The 23,494-nt window shown below is 62.3% G+C and overlaps 2 protein-coding genes across 5 annotated transcripts; one reads left to right on the top strand and one right to left on the bottom strand.

Annotated features, from left to right (window-relative positions):
• Window positions 1–4,254: 4,254 nt before the first annotated feature.
• On the top strand, window positions 4,255–6,710 carry AVPR2 (arginine vasopressin receptor 2). 2 transcript variants are annotated; one of them, XM_067722440.1, is made up of 4 exons: window positions 4,255–4,361; window positions 4,830–4,881; window positions 5,224–6,034; window positions 6,300–6,710. In XM_067722440.1, exons 2-4 carry the CDS (start codon window positions 4,857–4,859, stop codon window positions 6,616–6,618), a joined length of 1,155 nt encoding a protein of 384 aa, XP_067578541.1. In that variant the 5' UTR covers window positions 4,255–4,361; window positions 4,830–4,856; the 3' UTR covers window positions 6,619–6,710. The 2 variants fall into 2 exon arrangements, with proteins under 2 accessions (XP_067578541.1, XP_067578543.1); XM_067722442.1 differs by having other exon boundaries at window positions 5,224–6,108; window positions 6,300–6,655.
• A 390-nt stretch (window positions 6,711–7,100) lies between these two features.
• ARHGAP4 (Rho GTPase activating protein 4) lies at window positions 7,101–22,832 on the bottom strand. Of its 3 annotated transcripts, XM_067722437.1 has the most exons (22): window positions 22,664–22,832; window positions 18,553–18,760; window positions 18,304–18,466; window positions 18,025–18,087; window positions 17,615–17,779; window positions 16,900–17,028; window positions 16,601–16,822; window positions 12,616–12,717; window positions 12,344–12,535; window positions 12,173–12,257; window positions 11,870–11,897; window positions 11,537–11,639; window positions 10,832–10,892; window positions 10,678–10,755; window positions 10,448–10,582; window positions 10,239–10,344; window positions 9,877–10,110; window positions 9,692–9,789; window positions 9,416–9,599; window positions 9,111–9,203; window positions 8,835–8,949; window positions 7,101–7,658 (listed from the first exon to the last, which is right to left on the bottom strand). In XM_067722437.1, exons 1-22 carry the CDS (start codon window positions 22,728–22,730, stop codon window positions 7,425–7,427), a joined length of 2,865 nt encoding a protein of 954 aa, XP_067578538.1. In that variant the 5' UTR covers window positions 22,731–22,832; the 3' UTR covers window positions 7,101–7,424. The 3 variants fall into 3 exon arrangements, with proteins under 3 accessions (XP_067578538.1, XP_067578539.1, XP_067578540.1); XM_067722438.1 differs by lacking the exon at window positions 9,877–10,110; XM_067722439.1 differs by lacking the exons at window positions 7,101–7,658; window positions 9,416–9,599.
• Between the last annotated feature and the right edge of the window lie 662 nt (window positions 22,833–23,494).

Here is a 23,494-nt window from a genome sequence, read left to right as displayed (position 1 = left end):
GGCATGGCCTCAATAAATAAACAAAAACGAAAGTCAGGGGACTTCCCTGGTGGCGCAGTGGTTAAGAATCCGCCTGCCAATGCAGGGGACACGGGTTCGCGCCCTGGTTGGGGAAGATCCCACAGGCCGTGGAGCAATGAAGTCCGTGCGCCACAACTACTGAGCCTGCGCTCTAGAGCCCGCGAGCCACAACTACTGAAGCCTGCGCGCCTGGAGCCCATGCTCCACAACAAGAGAAGCCACCGCAATGAGAAGCCCGAGCACTGCAACGAACAGTAGCCCCTGCTCGCCACAACTAGAGAAAGCCCGTGCGTAGCAATGAAGACCCAACACAGCCAAAAATTAATTAATTAATTAATTTTTAAAAAAGTCATTCAGGACAAGGAGAGACGTCACAGTCTGCAGAGCCCTAATCCATCGAGTACCACTCTTGTGCCTCCCCCAGCATGCAAACAGGCCTTGTCCCATTTTTAAAATTACTGTTCACTTTAATTCAGACCTCAGGTGAGTCGCCACGCTGTCTTTCTGTCGTCTTTGGTCCACTTGACTCCCAGTACACACTCGCACGCAGGCACACACGCGTGGTTTGATTCAATATATCTTTGCCCCGTTGGAGCTCTTTCACCTCCTAGGCCTCGCCTCCTCGCCCTGCTCTCCCCTGTCATTCCATTTCACTCGCTGTGAGCTCACTCAGTCCTCCCTCTGCCACCGTCTGCAAAGCCCACCCCACAGGTGGGATGCCCAGTTAGGGCACCTCTCTCCATCCTTGTGTGCAAGGAAAGTTGCCTGCCGCATCGGTAAGCCCCACGCTGTGCACGCTGAGGGGATTCAGGATGGAGAAAACAGGATGCTGGCCCCAGACGGCTGAGGCACAGATCAAAGGAATGATCTCAATGAGCATCAGACCCTTGCCTCTTCCCATACCTGGAAGAGTGCTGGATTCAGTCACTTGAAATGCCCAGTTTTCTTTAACTGACAGTAATCTTTTGATGTTCTCACTACCCTGGCTCCCCCCTTACCTCCTCAGAGCTGTCCCTCAGAGCTCTCTGAGAGGCTGTCCCCCGGACTGGAATCCTCAGGAAGTCCACCGAATAATACATAATCCTCAAGTTTTCGGGTGTGCATTTTTTTCTTTTTCTTTTTTTATATTTATTTTATTTATTTATTTGGCTGCATTGGGTCTTAGTTGTGGCAGGCGGGATCTTTGTTGCGGCACGCAGGCTCCAGAGCACGCGAGCTCAGCAGTTGTGGCTCGTGGGCTCAGTAGTTGGGGCTCGCGGGCTCCAGAGCGCAGGCTCAGTAGTTGTGGTGCACGGGCTTAGTTGCTCCACGGCATGTGGGATCTTCCCGGACCAGGGCTCGAACCCGTGTCCCCTGCGTTGGAAGGCGGATTCTTAACCACTGGACCACCGGGGAAGTCCCTCAGGTGTGCATTTTTTTCCAGTTGACACCAGGCATGGCCTTCCAGGGGCTTTGCTCGCGTCCTTCCTTCCCGTAGGGCACCTGTCTCCCCTCCCAACCTCGGGAACCTCTGCTCTCCTGGTTTTCTCCTGGCTTTTTCGTCACTCTTTCTTCGTGTCCCTGGCTGGCTCCTCTTTCTCTTTCATCCCTGAAATAGCCTTCAAGTGTCCCCTCCAAGGCCTGTGCCTTCCCCCTCCACCCCCCAGACACACACCCCTGGGGGGTAGGGCCGCTTCGCCTGTTGAGCAAATGGTCCTGGTTCCTGAGAGCCAGTGGTAGAGCAAGACAGACAGATCCAGGTCCCACAGTTCTGACCCACTGCCCTGGCGCCGGGCACCTGGGATGGTCAGTGCCCCCACCCCCTCTGCTCAGACACTGGGCTGGGGGAGCTCGGGGCCCACTCCTCGGCCACACACAGAACCTTTCTGCAAAGGCAGTCCTACGGGGAGACGGTACTGGGCAGGGCAGAGGGGGCTGTGCCGGGGGAGGGGGGGAGGGTGTCTGTTCACTTCTGCCCGGGGCCTGAGGCCACCTGAGGCCAACTGGCTGCTCCATGGCCAAGTCCTCCTTGGTGGCTGGGGCTGGGGTGGCCTGGGGTGTCTCCATCTGACCAGCTCTTTGCCGCCCGCAGCGGGACTCGGCCCAGCCTCTCAGCTGGCGCAGCGCCGGCAGGTGCACCAGGGGCTCCTGAGTCGGGCTGTCAGCCAGGTAGCCAGACTCTCCGGGCACACCGGCTGGCCTCAGGGGCTCTTCGTTCCTCCCAGAGGTCCCAGCACTTGTTTCCCTTTACATCCAGGCCTTGGTGTGGACACAAAGTCCTCCCGTTCCTTCTTGGAGCCGAGAGAAAGTCGCAGCGAAGGGTCTTCCCCCAGACTTTTCCCTGGGCTCGACAGTGGGAAATAAGGAGCACAGGGCGCAGAGGTGTCCCCAAGCCCTGCGCCAGCTCTCTGCCGGGATACAGCCTGCATGACCTCGTTTGGGGCTGGGCAGAGAACCCCATAAGGAGGTGATGGCCCGTTTACCCCAGAAGGCTGGCACTGCTTCCAGAGCTGCCCGAGACGCAGTGAGCAAAAAAAGGCACTTCCACACCTGCCGGCTTAAGTCTCTGCCCATCCTATCGCCATGGCTCAACTTTCAATTGTTGGATTCCCATTTTACAGAGGGGGAAGCTGAGTCACAGAGAGCTGGCCACAGCCTGTCCAAGGTCCCACAGTGGAGGAGTGGCCAAGTGGGGACATGCGCTCCTCTGCAGGCGCCTCAGTTCCCCAGGGCAGATGAGGAAGGTGTCATCTCACCGGCGAGTCTGGGAGGGTCTTGGGGACCGGGCAGCGGGAGGCACATGGGGAAGGGGGCACAAGGAAACAAGTGCCCGGGAACGCCATTTTCTACCCTTTTCGTTGATCTGGATGGCAGTGGAAAAGTCCTTTCTATGCTCCTGGGTTAGTCATGGTTGTGTGGTTACAGGGAGAGTGAGGATGTTCTGGTTCCTAGCAGGTGTGGCTGATGTGTTCAGATGTGGGGTGTTGGTATTCTACAACCGACTTCCAAATGGTTTAGCAAAAACCATTACAAATACGCACACATACCGTGGGGGTGTGGTGTGGAGCGTGTGTGTGCGCGCGCGCGTGTGTGTGTGTACTGCGCGCCGTGTGAGTACTGGGCGTGAAGCGCATGTGGTGCAGTGTGTGTGCGTGTGCGCTGTGTGGGTGTGGGGTGTAGGGGGGCTGGGGGGGCCCCCACCCTGATGACCCCTACTGGCGCCGCCAGACTCTGGCCGCGAAGAGGACGCCTGGCCTTGGCTGTACTTGAGCCCCTGGTCTGTGAGAGGCTGCTTTGGTCCCTAGCCTCGCAGGTCAACAGAGAGGAGGGACAAACAGGAAGAAAGGGCCAATCTCAGCCTGGAGCCGGGCTCTGGGCCGCATGCAGGCCACTGCCTTGGGCTGGGCTGGGCCGGCCTGGACTGAGGGAGGCCAGGGCCGGTGGCAGGAGCTGGGGTGGGGGTGGGGAGAGCCTGGGATGGGGAAAAGGATGGGCTGGAGAGGAGAGGAGGGAGGAAGGGCACAGGAGAGCGCGCGCGCGCGCGCGCGCGCGCGCGCGGCGTATGTGGGGGGAGGGGAGAGAGGAGCTGGAATATGCGTCAGTGCAGAAGCTCTGAGCCCCCTTCTCCTAGGACAGGTGTGGGAGGAGGAAAAGCGTGGAGGTGTCCCGGGCTCCCACAGTCTGGGGAGGAAGCTGGATCTCTCGGGGACACCTTCAGCCCCAGCTTGACCCCGCCCCCCCTCTTCCCGTCCCTCATCTCCTGCGGCCTAATTGAGGAGCGGGTGGGGCCTTCGCAGGCTGGGGAGAAGCCCTCCTTCTGCCTAGCGGGGACCTCGGGAGAGCCTCGCCCAGGCCCGGAGAGGGGCAGAAGGAGCCTGGCTTGGGAAAGGGGGGGGGGGTCAAGCTTCACCACGAGAAAGCTGTGTGACGCTGAGCCGGGCCCACCCATCTCCGGTCGCAGTTTCCCCACTTATAGACACGCTGAACTAAGTCATCGCCCAGAGCTCCGCAGCCCCACGAGTTAATAAAGGGGGCCCTGCGGAAGTGGGGGCAGGCGCGGGTGGTGGCAGATAGCCGGCTGCAGCTAAGCCAAGCTCTGGAGGGCTCGGCTCCCCCTTGGCGGGGAGAACGGAGTCCTGGGATGGCTGTCGCCAGGAAGGGAAGCAGAGGCGGCCAGGAGCCTACTTCCCCGTGCCAGAGGCGGGAGGCTCATGGGGGAGGGGGAGGAAGTCCCCTCCTGAGCAGGTCACTCCCAGAGGCCTGGTTGGGGCGGGGCAGGCGATGGAGCGCCGATCTGAGCTCCTGGGCCACCTTTGCGCCCGCTGCCGCCCAGCTGCCCAGGAGCCCGGGAGCCCGGCCAGGTAAGGGGCTACACGGGGGCATACCAGCCCTCCCACCGTGTCCCCAGCCCTCCGATGGCCACCTCTCTTGGCCTCTGTCAGGGCTGGGGGGGGGGGTCTATCTGTCTGCCTCGCTTCTTGTGGGCCGCCTAGGTAGGTCATAGGCTTGGTTCGTCCATCTGTCTGACTGTCCCTCTCTCCAGCTTCCCCTGCCTAGTCCTGGGAGGAGTGTAGCAGGGCTCCGAGGTCGATGTCTCTCAGGGGCCAGACCTCACCAACCCTGGTTAGGCTAAGGATGTACCCCCAGTGCCCGATCACTGGAACACACACACTCACGCATGCGCGCGCGCACACACACACATGCACGCGCACGCACACACCCCCACCCCACCACCCCGGCAGCTCTCTAAGGACCCCTATCCGGAGACTCTGGGCAGCCAGGCTGGCCCCTCTGGTGGGAGGCTGAGCTCGCCACCCCGTCTCCTCCAGGCGCTCAGGACTCCTGCCCGCCCCACCATGGTCATGGCGTCCACCACGTCGGGTAAGGTCCCAGCCACTGTCCCTACCCATACCCCCACCCTTTCCTCCACTGGGATGAGCCAGGTGGGCCGGGCGGGGTTGGATGAAGCCAAGAAGACCCTTCCAGAGACCTCCTTCACCCACTTCTCCGGGCTGCTGGTGCGGGGAGGGGAGCGCATGGCCCTATGTATTCGCTTGGGCTGGGGCTGCCCTTCCCTCCCCACCACATGCGGATCCAGGAAGTGGGAGGCTGGAGGGAAGCAGAAGGCCACCAGCTCTGCCTGACCAGCGGGAAGCTCCCTGGGCTCGGTTCCCCTGCAGAGCACACTCCCTAACTCGGGCCTCTCCCCCCACCGCTGCCCAGCTGTGCCCCGGCCCCTCTCCCAACCTACGCCGCCCGGCAACGGCAGCGAGGAGGAGCCGCTGGACGCCCGGGACCCGCTGCTAGCCCAGGCGGAGCTGGCCCTGCTCTCCACAGTCTTCGTGGCTGTGGCCCTGAGCAACGGCTTGGTGCTGGGTGCCCTAGTGCGGCGGGGCCGGCGGGGCCGCTGGGCGCCCATGCACGTCTTCATCGGCCACTTGTGCCTGGCCGACCTGGCCGTGGCTCTGTTCCAAGTGCTGCCCCAGCTGGCCTGGGACGCCACCGACCGCTTCCGTGGGCCCGATGCCCTGTGCCGGGCTGTCAAGTACCTGCAGATGGTGGGCATGTATGCCTCCTCCTACATGATCCTGGCCATGACGCTGGACCGCCACCGCGCCATCTGCCGCCCCATGCTGGCACACCGCCATGGAGGCGGAGCTCGCTGGAACCGGCCGGTGCTGGTGGCCTGGGCCTTCTCGCTTCTCCTCAGCCTGCCCCAGCTCTTCATCTTCGCCCAGCGTGACGTGGGAGATGGCAGCGGTGTCCTCGACTGCTGGGCCCGCTTTGCTGAGCCCTGGGGCCTCCGCGCCTACGTCACCTGGATCGCCCTGATGGTGTTCGTGGCACCTGCCCTGGGCATTGCCGCCTGCCAGGTGCTCATCTTTCGGGAAATTCACGCCAGCCTGGCGCCGGGGCCTGCAGAGAGGGCCGGGGGGCGCCGCGGAGGGCGCCGGACGGGCAGTCCCAGCGAGGGAGCCCGGGTGTCGGCGGCCATGGCCAAGACCGTGAGGATGACGCTGGTGATTGTGATAGTGTACGTGCTGTGCTGGGCGCCCTTCTTCCTCGTGCAGCTGTGGGCAGCGTGGGACCCGGAGGCACCTCGGGAAGGTGTGTGGCCGTGGCTCGAGCCGTGGGGGCCGCTCAGGCTTGGCTGCACACACACCTTGGCCCCTCCCCTCCCCAGCCGTGGGCTCCCGAGCGGACGCGGGCTGATGTGCACTGCTAGCCGCTGGGTGGCACGTGGGTCGCGGCCTTCCCTGGGCACCCTCATCCCCAGCCCAGACCCCTGCACCACACAGGGCCCCCCTTCGTGCTGCTCATGTTGCTGGCCAGCCTCAACAGCTGTACCAACCCCTGGATCTACGCTTCCTTCAGCCGCAGCGTCTCCTCCGAGCTGCGAAGCCTGCTCTGCTGCGCCTGGACGCGCGCCCCGCCCGGCCTGGGGCCCCACGAGGAGTCCTGTGCCACGGCCAGCTCCTTCCTGGCCAGGGACACCTCCTCCTGAGAAACGAGGGGCGCCTTCCTTCCAGAGGCTCCACGAAGCTCAGCCGCCTGCCCGGGGACAGGCTCCGCGATCGCGCGGGGGCCCGGCAGTCAGCTCCTTGGCGCCGCGTGTAGGGAGGGGCTGCGGCGGTGGGCTGCAGGGTCCGGGGCCGGCGCATGGCTTCCACCCCAACCAGTGCCTGCCCTGCCGGCTGACGGAGGTCCCGGGAGCGGGGGGTGGGGTGGGGGGTGGGGGCCCAGGAGGAAGAAAGGGGTGGGGCCGGGGGCCTTCCTTTCCCCGCCTCTCTAGTCCCCCTCTGCCCTCCCTTCTGACTCTCCCCGTCATAAAAGTTCCAGCTCATTTCCCACCTGGCGAGTCTCCTTGGATCAGGGTAACGGTGGGCGCGGGGGCAGCGCGGAAAGATTCTCAGAGCCCTCCCGCACCCAGACACGTGAGCGGCTCTAGAACCCGCCACGCAGGCCTTCAAAGGCAGCCCTGTGCCAAGGAACCCCCCGCAGAAGCTGTTCCCAACCTGCCATCTTTGGGGTGCCAGGAGGCTGGCCCTGTACCCACCTTCCCAGCCCCACCGAGACAGAGAACTGGCTCGCGTCGGGGAGTCAATGCACAGGCCTTTATGAATGGCCGCCAACACCAGGCTGGCACCCTCGGCTGAGCAAGGGCACCGGGCACCCGACAACCAGCGACAAGCCCTCACGGCCAGCTGCCCCCAGCCTCCCTCCTCGGCTGCCTCCCAGAGGGGCCTGAGCCAGGGCGGGGGAGGCAGGGGTGAGCTGGGGTGGCCTCGTCCTCCTCTCTGCAGACCGTCACGAGCAAGCATGCTGCACAGGACCAGGGAGAAGCAAAGGGCCTGGGGAGCCCGGCCGGTCTCCCCCGTGGCCGCCTGGGGCGGGGCGGGGCCTGCAGAGGAACCGGTAGCACCTCAGTGCGGCTTGAGGGGTGAGTCCAGGTCCTGGGGCTGGGAGGCCAAGAGTGAGGCTGGGGCCCCAGGGCCACGGGAGAAGCCTTTGTTCTTGCCGGGGCGGCCGCAGGCCACGGTCTTCAGGCTGCGGGGCCCAGGGCCAGGGGAGATGGTGGACGCCGGCCCGAGGCCCTGACGGACGGCGGTCTTCCCCAAGAGCTCCTTAAACACAGAGTCCATGGTCTGCGCCACGGCCTGGCGGGGAGGAGAGGAAGGCAGGGCGTCGGTGCGAGCGGCCTCCACCTGGCCAGCCAGTCCCCCACCCCCAGGTCAGTGGCGCCAGCTGACCCAGGAGCGAGGCCCTCCTACCCTCCGCTGCCCAAACTCCTCCATCCCCTGAAACAAAGTCCTCGGCCACCGCCTGTCCCCAGGCCCCTCCCCTCCGTGGGCCCCGCAGCTGTCGCCCCTCCCTTGCCCGGTTTTGCTCCTGCCACTTTTGGTGTGGCGGTCACCGTCTCCTCCGGGGACAGCAATCCTCAGTCCAGCCCTGAAATGGGAGCCCCTCTGGCTGGGCCCCGGGTCCCCCTCCTCCTCCCACTCTCTCCCTGGCTGAGATCACAGCCACCATCCCCTGGCTTTGGGGGCGACCAGCGTGCCTGGACCTCCAGGGCCAGTGGTCCCCTGCAGCCCAGGGAGGAGGGGCTGAAATGCCCCTGGAGAGACGTGCACATCCTAACCACCCCCCACCCTGCACTGGGCTGGGACCCTGTGTGGAAATAGGGCCTTTGCAGATATAAGTTTAGGATCTGGAGATGGGGAGACGATCCTGGGTTATCCGGGCAGACCCCAGATGTAGTGATAAGTGCTCACACGGTTCCCGGGGCTCAGCCCGGCGGTGCCCACTGGGAGCCCACAGTGGGGTGCGCTGGGCCCAGAGGGGAGCCGGGTGTCCCCAGGCTGCACCCCTGGCCCCGGCCGCATCCGGCACCCGCTCTCTCCCCCTGCAAGAACTACGACCCCGCCTGGCTCCCCAGTCAGCCACCTCCCTCAGCCTCTTGTCCACCTGCCCCTTTCATCCTCCCTGGCTCGCCAAGCGCCTGCCACATCACCACCTTTCACCTAGTCTGGCTCTAGATGCCAGCCTTGAAGCCTGTCCCACTCACTGCGTCCCACTCAGGAACCGAACATGAAGCCCAAATGTGAGAGCCCCAGGTCCCCTTCCCTTCTACCCTGCCTCCAGGCCCGTCCCTCCCCACTGCACTCACACCCTTGCCGGCCTGCCCCTCCCTAGGCTGGGCTCCACCGGCTGGTCTGAGGTCAGGAAGGTCAGACTTGAACCTTGGGAGGGAAGAGTCCGGTTCATAAGGGGAAGCAGAGACCCATCCCTGAGAGGTGCCCCCCACTTGCCACACGGCCATTCCCAGCTCTCACCTTATCCACCTCCACATGTCGCTCCGGGGATGCTGGGACCAAGCAGCGCCGTCTGTGCCCAGAGGGGCCCCCGGGTGTGCCGAGAGGGGCCTCGGGTTGGGTGCACGGCTCTGGCCTGCAGGGCATAGACAGTGGGCCTGGCGGGGGCCCTGGGGAGGCTTCTCCCAGTCCAGGGTGTGGCCAAGGGAAAGGGAACAGTGAGGCCGGTCCCTCTCCACCTCCTCCAGCCTGGGGTGGGCGGGCAGGGCCCCCGGAAGCAGTCTTCCCCTTGCTCACCTCTGGACAAACTCCATGGCCGGGAGGGCCTCTGGGCTGCTCACCAGCTCCCCGGCGGCCGGCAGCCCCTGGCCCACAGCAAGCTTCTCTGCCCTGGCGCCAGAGAGACAAGACCGCCTGTTAGAACGCTCATTCTGGGCTTGGGGTCTGGGGGCCAGAGGGCTCAGCGCTGGCCAGAAGTGGTCAGAAAGGCGCACTCTGGGCCACCCCGGGCCTACGGAAGCGGGGACTCGGGGCGGGGGAAGGGCCAGAAGCCCGGGTGAAAGGAGAGCCTCCCAGGAAGGGCTCCAACTTCACTCACTCACCCCGCCGGCAACGTGATGTACTTATGGGGGATGAGTCCCCGGGCCCCGGCGTGCTCGCCCCGCCACCAGTCGCCTGAGGCCCGCTCGTGCAGCCGCAGCACGTCCCCCCGCTGGAAGGTCAGCTCCTGGGCCGTGCGGCCCGTGTAGGCAAAGCAGGCCACGGCCTCCACAACCCCCTCCGGGTCTAGGGAAAAGAGGGGACCCCAGTGTGGGGGAGGGGTGGAGTGGGCATCCAGGGCGGGGACAGGGTGGGGCACTCCTTCCCGCCCCCCTCACCGTCCTCCGGGGCCAGGCTCCCAGCCTCCGGCTCCGGCTCCGGCTCCGGCTCCGGCTCCGGCTCGTTCTCCCCCGCCGGGCCCTCCAGCTGGGCATCCCTGCAGTGCAGAGCAGAGCAAGGCGGATGAGCGCACGAGGGATTGCCCGTCTGCCGGACCTCCCTCCCGGCAGCACGAAGAGCCTACCCCAGGCAGCTGGCAGAAGGCGGCGCCATGCACTTCTCATAGACAGGGCCAGGCAGCTGGGCCAGGGGCGGGAAGACCCGCGAGGGCTGCACAATGACCGTCTGCACCAGCTGGTTCACCCGGCCCTGCAAGGCCACCGGGTCCTGCCCGGCGGGTACGGGCAGCAGCGTCGGCCCGAAGCACACGGCCAGGTTGTAGGCATCCATCATGTTCTCATCGCTGTACTGGGCCAGGCTGGGGGCACAGGTGGGTCACAGGCAGGGAGTTCTCGGCCCGGTGTCCCCTCACCCCCACTAGCAGCTGGCTAGAGCCACCCCTGAGCCGCCCTCGCCCCCCCTCCCCCCGCGCCGAGAGGTACTCACTGGTTGAGGAAGGCGAAGAGGTAGCGCAGGACCACGAGCACCGGTGCGGGCAGCCGGGCCAGGAGGCGGCTCACATGCTCCACCCACTCCGCCGCGGCCTCCGCTTCTGCGGCCGAGGCCAGTGCCCCGGAGAGAAGGCGTGAGCCCAGCCGTGGAGGCCAGCGGGGAGGGCCCCCCCCCCCAGGGCCCGCCTCAGACCCCCGCCTCACCCGCAGAAGCCAGCAGCTCCCTGAACAGCTCCGGGGGGAATATCGGAGGCTGCAGGCTCCGGAAGTAGAGCTTCAGCACACCTGCCACCGAGTCCAGGTCATGGGCGGTGCAGCCCTCCACCAGTGGGTCCTCTCCTGAGGGCGACACGGTGGCGCAGGGGGCGAGAAGGCGGATGGCACTGGCTCTTCCACCCACCCCCATCCTCACCCCCGGCCCCGCCGGTCCCCACCTCTCTCAAAAGCGTCACGGATCTCCGAGACCCGGGGCTGGGCGCCCGACACCCGGAAGATGCCCTCGTGCTGCAGGCCTGCGGGAGGACGGAGAGCCGGTGGGCGCAGGATCGGGTGCCAGGCCAGCGGCAGGAGGGCCCAGGTCTTACTCACCGTTGAGGTTAATGAAGCGGATGCAGCTCTCCACCACCAGGGGCACAGACTGGCCCGAGCTCTGGGGACAGGGACAGAGAGGGTGTTCCCTCCACTGTGGACACAGCACGTCCTGCCTCACCACTCACTCGCTTTTATTTTCTCTTAATGCGTTATGCGGTCAGCAGTAAGGCCTGCGAGATGCATGCCCAGGTGTCCGACATCCCTGGTGCCGTCTCGGGCCACGCCTTACGTTTCACCTGCTAACTGTTTATTGCTGGCATGTGGAAATGCCATCGAACTCCGTATGGCGACCTCGAATCAAGTAACATCGTGAAACCCAAAATTTGTTCACTTAAATAATCTGTTGATTCTTTTGAACCGTGACATACAGAATCACATCCTGCAAATAACAGTGTGATTTCTTCTTTTCTGATCCTTCTTGCTTCCCTTACTTCCTCTCTCGTAACCCAGAAGTGGGGCCCGTGGACACTCTTGCTTCTGTTAACTCAACTCCTCAGCCCTAAAATCGCTGCCACCCGAGGCTTTCCGTTACTAGTTAGGGACGTGCCCTCTGACCAGTGCAGGCCCGACAAAGGCCCACCCAGGAGGAGACCGGTGGCCAGGGCGGAGGTTACTGGGTTCACAGGCAGCCCCCGGGGCTGGAGGGAGAGCAGAAGCGGGGAGGGGCCCGCACTTGGTTGGCGGGTGACACAAAGCAAGTACCTGGATAAACTTCTCCATGTCTCCCCCAAAGAGCTTCTGGTTATACTGGGAGCTGGGGCGGGGAAGGCGGCTCTTCTGGAGTTTTCTCTGTGTGTACTGGGTCCTGTCGTGAACAGGAGCTGGCTCTGAGGGGAGTGGGTGTGGAGACTAGGCTGCCCCGACACCCTGGCCCAGCCAAACAGCATGCTGGAGCTCGCGAGCTATTCCAGAACCCACTGGGCAAAGTGGGAAACAGGCCACCGAAGGACGAGCAACAGAGCCGGGTCCCAAAGAGAGGGGAGGTGGGGACCCCACAGCTCCTCGGGACAAGCTGGTCCTTCACGAAGGACTCACCGAGACACCTCCCGCTCTTCCTTGTCACCTGGGGAGGAGAAAACGTTGGTGTGTCTCTCGGGCTGGGAGGTTCCTCAACACCCCGCAGAGGGAGAGGGCACCTGAAGGCCCAGGGCGGTCACAGGACAAAAGGCGGGATAGGGGCCGGGATCCTCGCTGGCTTATTCCCTGCGTGCCAAGCACCCTCCCTGGGTGGAGAGCACGTGGGCCGGGTGGAGGACCCAGGAGGAGAGCCAAGCTGCGGCCGCTCCCGGCCCTGGGGGTGGCGAGGCAGGGGCTCAGGGGGCCAGGAGCGGGGCCCACCTCGCTGAATGGCCTCCTGCAGCTTCTCATGCTTGGCCTGCAGCTTGGCGAGGATGCTCCGTCCACTCAGGTACTCCTGGAGTTTCTAGGAAGCCCCAGGAAGAGTCCAAGGCTTTAGTCCTAGCTCTGGGCCTCCCCGGCCCCCCCGCCCTCCCGGCCCCGCCTCCCCACCGTGACGTAGAAGGTCTCGGTCTCCTGCTGCTGCCCCCGCCTCCGGCTGGCCTGCCGAACCCCTGGGTCCGAGTTGGTGGACTTGAGGGACTCGGTGGAGGGGCTGGCCTGGAAGGACTCGAGCATGTCCCCATCTTCCGACGCCACCACCTCCAGCAGGGCCTGCAGGGTGGCCTTCAGCGTCTTGTTTACCTGGGGAAGAAGTGGGGACAGGTGAGGGACAGGGAGTCCAAGTCAGAAGGCAGGGGGAGGGCAGGCCGGGTCACCCATACCTCCTCTGTCTCGATGGTTTGTCGGTCCAGGCGGCTCCGGATATTGTAGGCTCTGGGCAGAATCTCGTCCCGCAGCTCCATCTCAACCCGGATCTCAGCCACCTGCAGAGGGCGGCATCCAGGCGGCTGAGGGCCACGCCCGAGACGCAGGGTGGGGCTGGGCAGCAGGCACCGAGGTCCCTGGGGCCCATTTTCGCTGCCTTGGCCGCCGATGCACAGGATCACCAGCCTTGACGCTGCGTACAGCCAGATCTGAAGCGTGGCAAGGACACCTTCCCAAGGGGAAGGCGCACACCCGCACGCATAGAGACTTGCGCACGGACGTTCCCCGCAGCGCTACTCCTCACAGCCCAAAGGAAGAAGCAACCCAAGCGTCCAGCAGCTGATGAAAAGACAAGCAAAGTGCGGTCTCTCCATACAATGGAACGTTATTCAGCCACAAAAAGGGAGGAAATTCTCACACATGCTTCAACATGGGTGAACCCTGAGGACGTTATCCTCAGTGAAACAAGCCTTTTGTCACAAAAGGACAAATAGGACATGATTCTACTTGTATGAGGCGCCTGGAGTAGCCAGATTCCTAGAGACAGAGAGTAGATGCTGGGGGCCATGGGCTGGGAGGGGGGGGGGGAGTTAGTGTCTAATGGGGACAGATTTTCCATTGGGGAAGATGAAAAAGTTCTGGGGAACGGACGGTGGTGATGGCTGCACAACAATGTGAAGGTGTTTCATGCCACTGAACTGTGCACTTAAAACGGACAAAACGGTGAGTCTTATGTGTATTTTACCACGATTATAAAATTTCTATCCAGGCCCTAGAAAACACTGACATTAGAAGACCCACCCCCTCAAGCCCACATAATGGGCAGAAAACCAGAAATTGACTCTCTGGAAAGGATAAATCAGAGGGGTTCTGGACTCAGGGACACTAGTCACTGCTGAGGAAGGGGACGAAAGTCCCTACTGATGAGAGAGAACACAGCAGCCGCCGCCATCTGGGGCTGGCCAGGAGCTCAGAGCTGTGCCTCAGTGTGGGCCTGTTGGACATAAGGAATGTCACAGAGCATCAACGTCAGACAAAGCCACTGTGGCCATGACGGCTGAAGATAAAAAAAAAGTCATCAGCGTGTCTGAGCACAGACCAAAGCAAAAACCTTGTCCAAGGCACAAACATGAGCAAACCTCCGCGCGCCCCAGCTAGTGTGAGGGACGGTTCCTTCCTCACTGATGACAGCTCTAGCCTCCCTTTAGCCACCCCTGCCCCGTCTTCTCAATAAGATTTATTAAGACACCCTGTCAGAGTTACCCCTGTTTCCTGACAGCATCCAAGCCAGCGCCAGGCCCCTCCCCCAAGTCCCCTAACCCTTGCCCAAGTCCTCGGAGTCCTTTCTAGCACCCTCTTACCGAGACACCCCCAGCTCCCCGTGATGTGGGTGTCCCTCACAGCAATGATCGGAGTCCCTGCCCAGCCACCCTGGGGGGAAACCCACTGCTGACAAGCTCTGCTCACACACATCAGATACGTAAGGCACCTCTCTTCAGTGCCTCCTCTGAAATATGAACTGACGGCCAAGAACCGGCAGCCATTTGAGGGAGAGCGCTAAAGTGGAAGACATTGATCAAAGCAAGAAAACAGTGAAAAGGCAGGGAACCGGGGGAAAATGTCAAGAAAAGGAATGAACATTTCAGAAAGATTTGAGAAGATATTGTATCCATGAAACAAGAAGAAAGGGCTATTTTAAATAGGAATTTGGAAAACAAACCCAAACTCTTAAAAACAAAAAAATATGAAAGTAAATTAAAAAAAATTTCAACAAGGGGCAGGAAGAAATAGTCGAAAAAATATCTAAGAAAGCAGAATGAAAAGGTATAGTGATGAGAAATAGGAAAGACAAAAGATAAGGAAATCAGGGCTTCCCTGGTGGTGCAGTAGTTGAGAATCTGCCTGCCAATGCAGGGGAAACGGGTTCGAGCCCTAGTCCAGGAAGATCCCACATGCCGCGGAGCATCTAAGCCCGTGCACCACAACTACTGAGCCTGCGCTCTAGAGCCCGCGAGCCACAACTACTGAGCCCGCGTGCTGCAACTACTGAAGCCCACGCGCCTACGGCCCGTGCTCCTCAGCAAGAAAAGCCACCACAATGAGAAGCCCGCGCACCTCAACAAAGAGTAGCCCCCGCTCGCCGCACCTAGAGAAAGTCTGCGCGCAGCAACGAAGACCCAACGCAGCCAAAAATAAATAAATAAATTTATATTAAAAAAAAAAAGATAAGGAACTTAGACTGTCAATCCATGGTGTTCAACATCAAATTACAAGAATTCGTGAAAGGAAGAGAAAAGAAAATTAAGGGAAGGAAATTACCAAAGGAATAATATGAGCTCAAAACCTTGAGACACAGGTTTGCATAGTGACGAGGCCCACTGGGTGCCCAGCACCATGAAGGAAAAGGATCCCCAAGGCACATCATCATAAAACCTTACACGAGGGAAAGAGTCCATCCTAAAGGCTTCAGGGAGACAAACTGCAGGTCACGTGCAACAGTCCAGAAATCAGAATGGCATTGCACTTCTCACCTACAACCTTGAATTCTATACCCAGCTACACTACCAATCAATTTCAAGGATAGAATACAGACATTTGGGGCTTCCCTGGTGGCGCAGTGGCTGAGAGTCCGCCTGCCGATGCAGGGGACACGGGTTCGTGCCCCGGTCCGGGAAGATCCCACATGCCGCGGAGCGGCTGGGCCCGTGAGCCATGGCCGCTGAGCCTGCGCGTCCGGAGCCTGTGCTCCGCAACGGGAGAGGCCACAGCAGTGAGAAGCCCGCGTACCGCAAAAAAAAAAAACCCAAAACAAAAAAAGAATACAGACATTTTTTCAGACTTTCGAAGTCAGGAAAGTATGGGGAAAGATGTCCACACAAACAAGGGTAATAAACCAAGAAAGAGGAAGACACAGGATCTGGGACACAGACGGTCCAACGCAGGAGAGAATGGCAGGAATGCTCAGGACGATGGGGCAGGGAGGTCCTGGACTTCACAGGCCTGCAAGCCGGGACTGGACGGCTCCAGGGCAGAGCTCTGAAGAGAAGAGATCATCTGGTGTGAGGGGAAGACGGAGACGACAGCACTGGGAGGTGGTGATGTGGGGAGGAGCCCTAATCAGCCACGAAGGAGGCCGGTAGGGCCTCTGGAAGCGCAGAAGCGCTAGCAGCACCTGCCGCGTTGCTTGCAGCAGAAGCAGCAGCTAGAAGATGGGGAAGGGGTTGCGTCTGGGGAGTGGGAATCAGGGACGGAACGGGTGAGTCAGAGAAGGGCTGTGTGCCATTGGACGCCTTGAGTAACGTTTGACTTCCGATACGACTTTGGTCAAAATACATATTAAATAAGTAAAAGCTCAGCGTAACCCCAGCCCCTGCACAATGTTCACGAGGATAAACTGGTAAACAAAAGAATAGCTCGGAGGTGCATTTAAAAATGCCTAGTGGGGACTTCCCTGGCGGTCCAGTGGTTAGGGCTCTGAGCTTCCACTGCAGGGGGCACAGGTTTGATCCCTGGTCGGGGAACTCAGATCCCACAAGCCGTGTGGTGCGGCCCAAAAGGAAAAAAAAAAAAAAGATGCCTAGTTATAAGTTACTGTTTGCATGGTTTCTCTCCCCGCAAGTTTGCATTATGAAACGTCTAAGGTACATAGAACCGTCGAGAAAAGAGTATACGGACAGCTATATACCACCCGCCAGCTGGCCTCAAAACCAGTGGCATCCTGGCTGTTTGCCCTTGCGGGGGGCGTGGGTGTGTGTGCGCGTCCTTCGCCTGAGCCGCAGAAGTGAGCCGCGGAGGTCTGCTGGCTCCAAACGCAAGTCCGGAAACCGCAGAGCCTCATTTGTCTTGAGGCCACTGAAGGAGGGTCTGAGAAACAAGCTACCATCACAATGAAGACGAGAAAACACAAAGCATTTGCCTGAAGGGGCGGGCAGAGACCCTCACCTCATCTCCCTCGTGGGGCTGGTAGTCGAAACGCAGCGGGGGACAGAAGGCGGCTGCGTGCACCTCCAGCACCTTGGCCTTGTCCCCTGGAGGGTCTAGGGCTTCCACCACCTCCTCCAGGCTGCCCAGGCCCTGTAGCTGGGAGGCCTGGGTGCGGCTCTCGGCGGCCGTGTAGCTCCGGAGCACCTGCCCCAGGGCCAGGTGGAATCCCGTGTCACAGCACTGGGGGACAAGCGAGGACACGGCTCGGGCAGGCTCGGCACACAGGCGCCCGGCCCCGCCTGCCCGCCAGCACTCACGTCCATGAGGTCCAGGACGTCACGCACGTAGTAGTTGTTGACAGCGGCGTTGACGCTGGCCAGGCTGAGCAGGTACTCGTTGCGTGCCTTTGTGCACTTGAGTTTGTGCTCCAAGAACTTGGCATGGCGCTGCTCAGGACCACACAAGCCCCAGGATCACCCACGCGGCCCCAGCTCCGCCTCCCATGTAGCCCTCACCCGCGACACATGCTCTCTCCCCTCCCTTCCCCACGCGGACAGCTACACCCGCTGTCCCACCAGGTCCCTCAAACAACTTGGCCCCGAAGTCATGATGTCCTCCCTCCGCAACCCTGGCAGCCTCAGCGTCCCCATCCTCTCTTCAGGGACCGCCTCAAACATTCCTCCTCCCCTCCTGTCACTCAGTCACCCATTCGACACGTCCGCTCGCTTGTCTGCAATCTCACAGCACTGCGTGAGGCAAGGACGGGTGGGTGGAAGGGCCCCCAGGCTTCCGGCAGCAGATTTCTCTTTGCCCAGCGGGGCTTGGTGGGGGAGACCAGCTAGGAGCGTGCGGGCTGTCCCGGGCCTAGTGGCTCTTCTCCTGCCCGCTCTGTCTACCACCCCAGCTTGGGGAGCCCTCCAGAGCCAGCCCCGCCTTCCTGCTGCACACCACCTCCCTGCAGGGCCGGGACTCGGAAGGACAAAGCCCAGGAGCCAGAGCCTCCGGACACAGACGGCTGCCCCCCAGGCCCACCTTCTCCACCAGCCGCCCTCCCTTCTTGAGGGAGCCCTTGCGGAGGGGCCCTGCCTCGGTGCCGGCACTTCGGCACGCCCGCTTCTCCTCCTGCCGCTCGGCTTCCCGGAGCTTGGCCTCGGCATTCACGCTCTCCATGTGGTACACCTGGTATGTCTTCTTGGCCTGCAAGGAGGCCCAAGGCCAGGCAGCCCTGCTCAAGGCCACGGCCGCAGCCAGCCCTCACCCTCCCCATCCCAGCCCATCCGGGACTCGGACCTGAGCGCTCTGCCCAACCACCCAGTGCCCAGAGCAGGGAGAGAGGGCCGAGCTTGCGGTCCTCGAAACCCAGGTCTCTCCTTGAGCCTGGCTCGGGGAGATGTGAGGTGATGGCCTCCCTCTGATTCGGACAGGCCCTGCGGCGCTCTCACCGTCTGAAGCTCTGACACCACCTCCAGGAGCTCCTCCTGCAGCTGTTGCTCCAGATCCTTACTCTGCGGGGGAGGGGAGTTGAGCACAGTCCTGCCCCAGTGCAACACCCACCTCCATCCTGCAGCGGCGGCCAGCCCTCAGCTTGGCTCCCCTCTGCCCGACGCCCCCCGGCCTCCTGGGCCCTCCCAGCCGTGACACCTCTGCATCGGGCACCCACGGGCTGCCCTCGCTAGATCTTGAGGCCATCCAGCATCCCGTGCCCAGGGCAGGGGCCTTGCCTTCTTGACTATGCGCCCAACATCCTCCGCGATGTGACTCAGGCGCTGGGCCAGGGGCCCACCCAGCATGTCGCTGAGGGCCGCGCTCTCGCGGCTCTGCTGCCGCGTCTGCTGCAGCAACACGGCCCAGCAGTGTAAGGGCGACAGGAGGGACGGCTCCTTCCTGGGGGAGACGGGCACTCAGACCGACGGGGAGCGGGGCCTCAGGCCCTGCTGCAGTCGTCCCACCGGCCAGTCCCCAGGACCCACCGGAAGCTCTGGTGCTCCCGGCTGCCACCCCCCAGGCGGCCTGCGCGGCCAGAGAAGCGCTCAACCAGCTTGTCCAGGCCCCGCGAGTACTCCAGCTCCACCTCGGCGCGGCGCCGCATGAACTCGGCCAGCTCCTGCAGCAGCTCCCGCCGCAGCTCGCCCTGCAGCTCCAGGCAGCGCAGCTGCTCGCCCAGCTGCCAGCGCATCTCTGTAGGGGCGGGGCAGGGGGGGGGTACGACGCAGCTCAGGCTGGGGCAGTGGACCCACCGCCGAGTGGAGTGAGCGCAGAGCCGAGGGGGCGGGAGGCCGGCCCGGCGCTGCGGGAGGTCTGCCGTCCAGCCGGCTCGGGGCGGGCCTGAGGAAGGGGACCTCTGAGGTGAGGCTGAAGGGAACCAGCCGGGAAGGAAGAACGGAAAGGCCCTTCCAGGCAGAGGGCAGAGCCCTGCGAAGGGCCAGGGGCGAGAGGGAGTGTGGAGGGTCCCGGAGGCTCGGAGCAGGTTGGGATGGTGGGAGGGCACCTGGCACTTGGGCTTCCCATGACTCCCCGGTTTCCCTGCCACTTCCTGACCTTTGGGTGCCCAGGACCCCAGGCAGGGTGGCCGCCCCCGCAAACACAGAGACACACGGGGCTGCGCAGGCGCGGGGTGGCCACGGCGCTCTGCCAAACCTGCAGTGAACTTGCGGCCTCGCTGGCTGGAAACCCTGCCCTCAGCCCCAGGGAGAAAGGGCAGCGCCAGTGGGAGGGCCAGACCAGCTGGTGGAGGCTGACCAGTGACAGGACTGAGGCAACTGGCCTGTTTGCTGTTCCCAGTACCGACTCCTCACTACCCACCTCCGGGCAGAGAGGGCCACACCCCGCTCCCCACACTGCTGGCTTCTGACACCTTATCGCTGACTTGATTTGGCAACTTTCCTAAAGCAAAGAACCGCCTGAATGAGGATCTTAAGCAACCCACTGGCGAGCCCTGGGCATCCCGGGGACATAACGCACTGTCTCGGCTTCTGGCAAGCGGGTCACCACTTACTAATTGCTGTCCAAAAAAGGGACGTTAAATGACTCCTTCATTCAGCATAATGTTGGTTATGCACCCAGTCAGTCTAGACATGGAGACACGGTGCCCACCCTCCTGGGGACACAGCAGGGGGACAGGCACGCGCTAGAACGTGTCGGAACAAGTGGCACTGAGAAGACAGCACAGAGCGGGAGGTGGTCAGGAACAAGCAACACTGGAACAGAGAGCTGAAGGAAGCAACAGAGGGGCCGTGGAGCCAGCGTGGCTGGAGAGAGCTGCGCAGGCGAGGGGAGGGGGGAGATGGCCAAGGCCCGTGGTTGGGGAGGACTCCCCGCTGGACGCCGAGGGAGAGGGGAGCCACAGCAGCGGAGCCACGAGGGTCCGGCTTCGCACTCAGGGCCCCTCAGGCTGCCGTGGGGAGCCAGGGCAGAGGTCAGGTGACGGAGGAAACGTGCCCAGCCCAGGTGGCAGCTACCGCACCAGTCCAGGCAAGACAGTCAGGGGCTTGGACCAGACAGCCAGCCTGGGAGGAGGTGGGCAGTGGCAGGACCCAGGGTGGCTGTCGGAAAGAACTCTGCGGTGAACAGCTCGGTACTGGTGCCATGTGGATTTCTGTCCCGCCAGTGGCGTCCCACGGGCTGTGGGGCACGTGGCAGCCTCCATGGGTCCTGCCTGCTCGGCATCCGCGTCTCCTCCTCTGATTTCCCTTTCGAGAACGTCCCCTTCCTACTCTCAGCCCCTGGGTCCCTCTCCCTGACTCCAGGCGCCCCAGATGTGGCTCTTGCATCACCCATCCCTCGGCCCCTCCACCGTCCTCCACCGTAGGACTAGATCAGTGACAGGCCCAGGGGCCACCATCCCTGCCCCGCGCTTGCACCGCAGTGACTGAACGAGAGCGCTCTCTTTCCACCAAGGGGTCAAGCTGGGTAAATGGAAGCCTGGGCGAGGACTGCTTCCTGAAGGTGAAACCAGTGCAGTCTCCTTACACCGTCCGAGGCCAGGCCACTTGAAATCAGGAGAGTCTTCATTGAATCAGGGTAACAGTTTGGGGATAAAAGTAAATTTCATTTCATTCCAAGAAAGATCTGAGATGTCCCGGCTTGCCTCACTGTCCTCTGGCGTCTGCCCCTTCCTCGTGGAGCGACAGTTCGCTGGGGACCTATTACAAGCGAACAGTGCTCAACGGGCCAGCACACCAAACCGTTTCATTTCTTCTGTTCGGTGCAGCCAAGCCTGGGCTGGGATTCGGGCCTGGCGTCAGGCAGACGTTGAGTCGGCAGGGTCTGAGCACGGTGAGCCGGTGCCTGCTGAGCTCCCCAGGCTCCCCAGGCTCGCAGCTGAGTCGGCGTCCAGCTCTCAGATCTCAGCTGGGATGCGCTCATCAGGGAAGCCTTCCCAACCTCCCCACAGACTAGGTCTGGCCCTCTTCCTGTCCCCTTTCTTGACATCCGCACCCTCCCTTTATAGTGGTTTTCATCATAATTGAAATGAATTGTGTGATAGGTTGCTCACTGTATGTCTCCCCACTAGACCTGTGAGCCGCATGACAGCAGGGATTGCTTCTCCTGTGCTCAGCGCTGTATGTTCAGGGCCTGGCAAAGAACAGATGCGTACAAAACATCTAGCAAAAGGAAGGATGGAATCCACGTATGCTTGAATTGCAGAGCCAGGACTGGGCCTCAACAACACTTCCTGTGAGTGAGGCATTCGGTCTCACTTCTGCTGACAAGCAAAGCAGAAAAGATGGCCTCCCAAACCACGACTATGCTGACCTTTCAGAATTTCGGGTGTCAAGACAGTGATCCCGTTTTTCTAGCATAGTAGGAAGTTTCTTTGGGTGGGGGGGGTGGGGGCACGGGGCGGGGGGACGGGGAACAGAAGCTAAAATCATTAGGGACCCAGAGCAGGCAAGGAACAACTTAAAAGACAGCCTTGCTCGAAACCCCAATTTTTTTTCAGTGTGAAGGAACGACCCACATTTGCTGACTGAAGAGTTTCCAAAGTCCTTCAGCCGCATGACATTTGGGGGATGCGGCTGCGGACCATTCTCTCCATCTGAGGAATGTTGCAGGGGAGGCTTGGAGAGCTGACTGGCCCTGCACGGTCACCTCAAGCTGGCTCTGGGCAGCAGGCCACCCTTCCCAGACGGGGAGGACTCGAGCATACTTTGGTGTAAATTGCTTGTATTGGATAATGACGTTGGAATCTCCATCTATGGACTGGAAGGACATTCGAGGCTCATTTCATTACACCTCCTGGGACCTACAGGAGTGGCCATAAGCAAGTCACTGCTCCTCTCTGAGCTTCGGTTTCCTTCATCGGTAAAATTGAGCTATTGAGACTGATATACAGGGTCGCACATCTGAAGACACCAGAAAATGTTACAGCCTCAAACTGCTGGCACTTGGACGCTGCCTGCTTCCCTTTGCACGAGTTACCACGCCCTGAATAAGACCCAGAAAAGCAGTCGACTAAGAGTTTGCAAAGCTGATTTGCATACGATTTGCACAGAGTGTTTATCAGAACCCAAAGAGGTCTGCTCTTGCAGAGGGCGCAAGATCCCTCAGGCCAAGATACACTGTGCCGGTTTGACCCAGAGACAGTGGCCTTCAACTCTGAGCCACCTCAGCGCCCAAGGGAGGGAACAGGGACTGGGCTGCAGGGACTGGAGTGGTTTTAGGGTAAAGCCATCGCTAAATCCATCCACCGAAGCTCTCGGACCCCCTACCCAACCCCCGTCAGCAAAGTCAAGGTGCTCCATTTCACTGTGGCTAGAATGCCACTTTGGGGGGAGCACTCGGTGCCCCCTTCCCTCCTCGGAGTCCTTAGGTGAGGTGCAGGGAGAACCCAGGAGGACACAGCTACCAAAGGGAGGGAGGGAGCGAGGGAGAGTGGAAGGAAGGAGGAACAGCGGCGGTTGCGGCCAAAGGGACGTGGAGAGGCGGGCAGGGGGCGCGGGTTCCCTCCCTCAGCCCCCTCCGGAGGTCACTGGGGGAGAGCAGCGGGCCCTGGGCCAGCGGCCAGGTCTTTTCGAGCTCCCCCACGACCTTCGGGGTCTCCGTAGGGAACTGGGCCGGGAGCGCCCCGCGCCCTCTCACCTTTGACTTGCGCCTCATGGTCCGCCTGCGGCCCTCGCTCCCGGCGCAGCTTCCCGTGCGTGGCCATGGCCGCCGGGCGGCCGCGCCGTCGAGCTCCGTTGCTCCCACGCGGCCGCAAGCGGGCCGGGCGTTGGGACCGGAGGCCCCCGCAGCCAGCAGCCTGCGCCGGCCCCGCCCCGCCCCGCCCCGCCCCCAGCGCGGCTCCCGGGGCGGGGCGGGGGCGGCCGGCGCGGCCTGGCACTGCTCGAGAGGGTCTGGGGTCGGGGGGGGGAGGGGTGTGCGCGTGCGTGTGTGTGCGTGCGCGCGCGCCCACTGGGGCCGGGCCTTGCCGTCGCCTCGCCCCAGGCACTGGGCGCGCACCCGGGCAGCCTTGTGCCCAAGGTTCGGCTGCTAGGGCCGGTGTGGGAGCCCCAAGGTGCCCGGCAAGCTGGCATCCTCTGGCTGCCATTCCCCCCCAGCCTCCAGAAGGCTGTCTGGTCACCACTGCCAGACTGCACATCGTGGCCATTGGCCCTGAATGCCAGTGCGCAGTGACACCATAGCTGCTCCAGACCCTGGGCTCCCTTGGGTCACCTGCCTCCCCCAGATCCCCAGGACATCAGATGGGGCCCACCCTTCCCAAGCACAAGGAGCCTGGAGAGCCAGGTGGGAAGGGAGGTCAGCACCAGAGAACAGAACGTGCCTTCACTCCCTCCAGGCCCCCTCATGGGGAGCGGGTGGGGGCGGAGGTCAGAGAGCAGGCTTGGGCTAAGGTTCCCCTTCTGCTCAGCCCTGTGGGGAGGAACAAGCCTTGTTGCCCCATAGGTGGTTACCACTTCCTGCTGCCGGAAG

Source organism: Pseudorca crassidens, chromosome X (assembly GCF_039906515.1).
Source record: "Pseudorca crassidens isolate mPseCra1 chromosome X, mPseCra1.hap1, whole genome shotgun sequence".
Taxonomy (NCBI): Eukaryota; Metazoa; Chordata; class Mammalia; order Artiodactyla; family Delphinidae; genus Pseudorca; species Pseudorca crassidens.
This window is presented reverse-complemented; position numbering and strand designations above follow the sequence as displayed.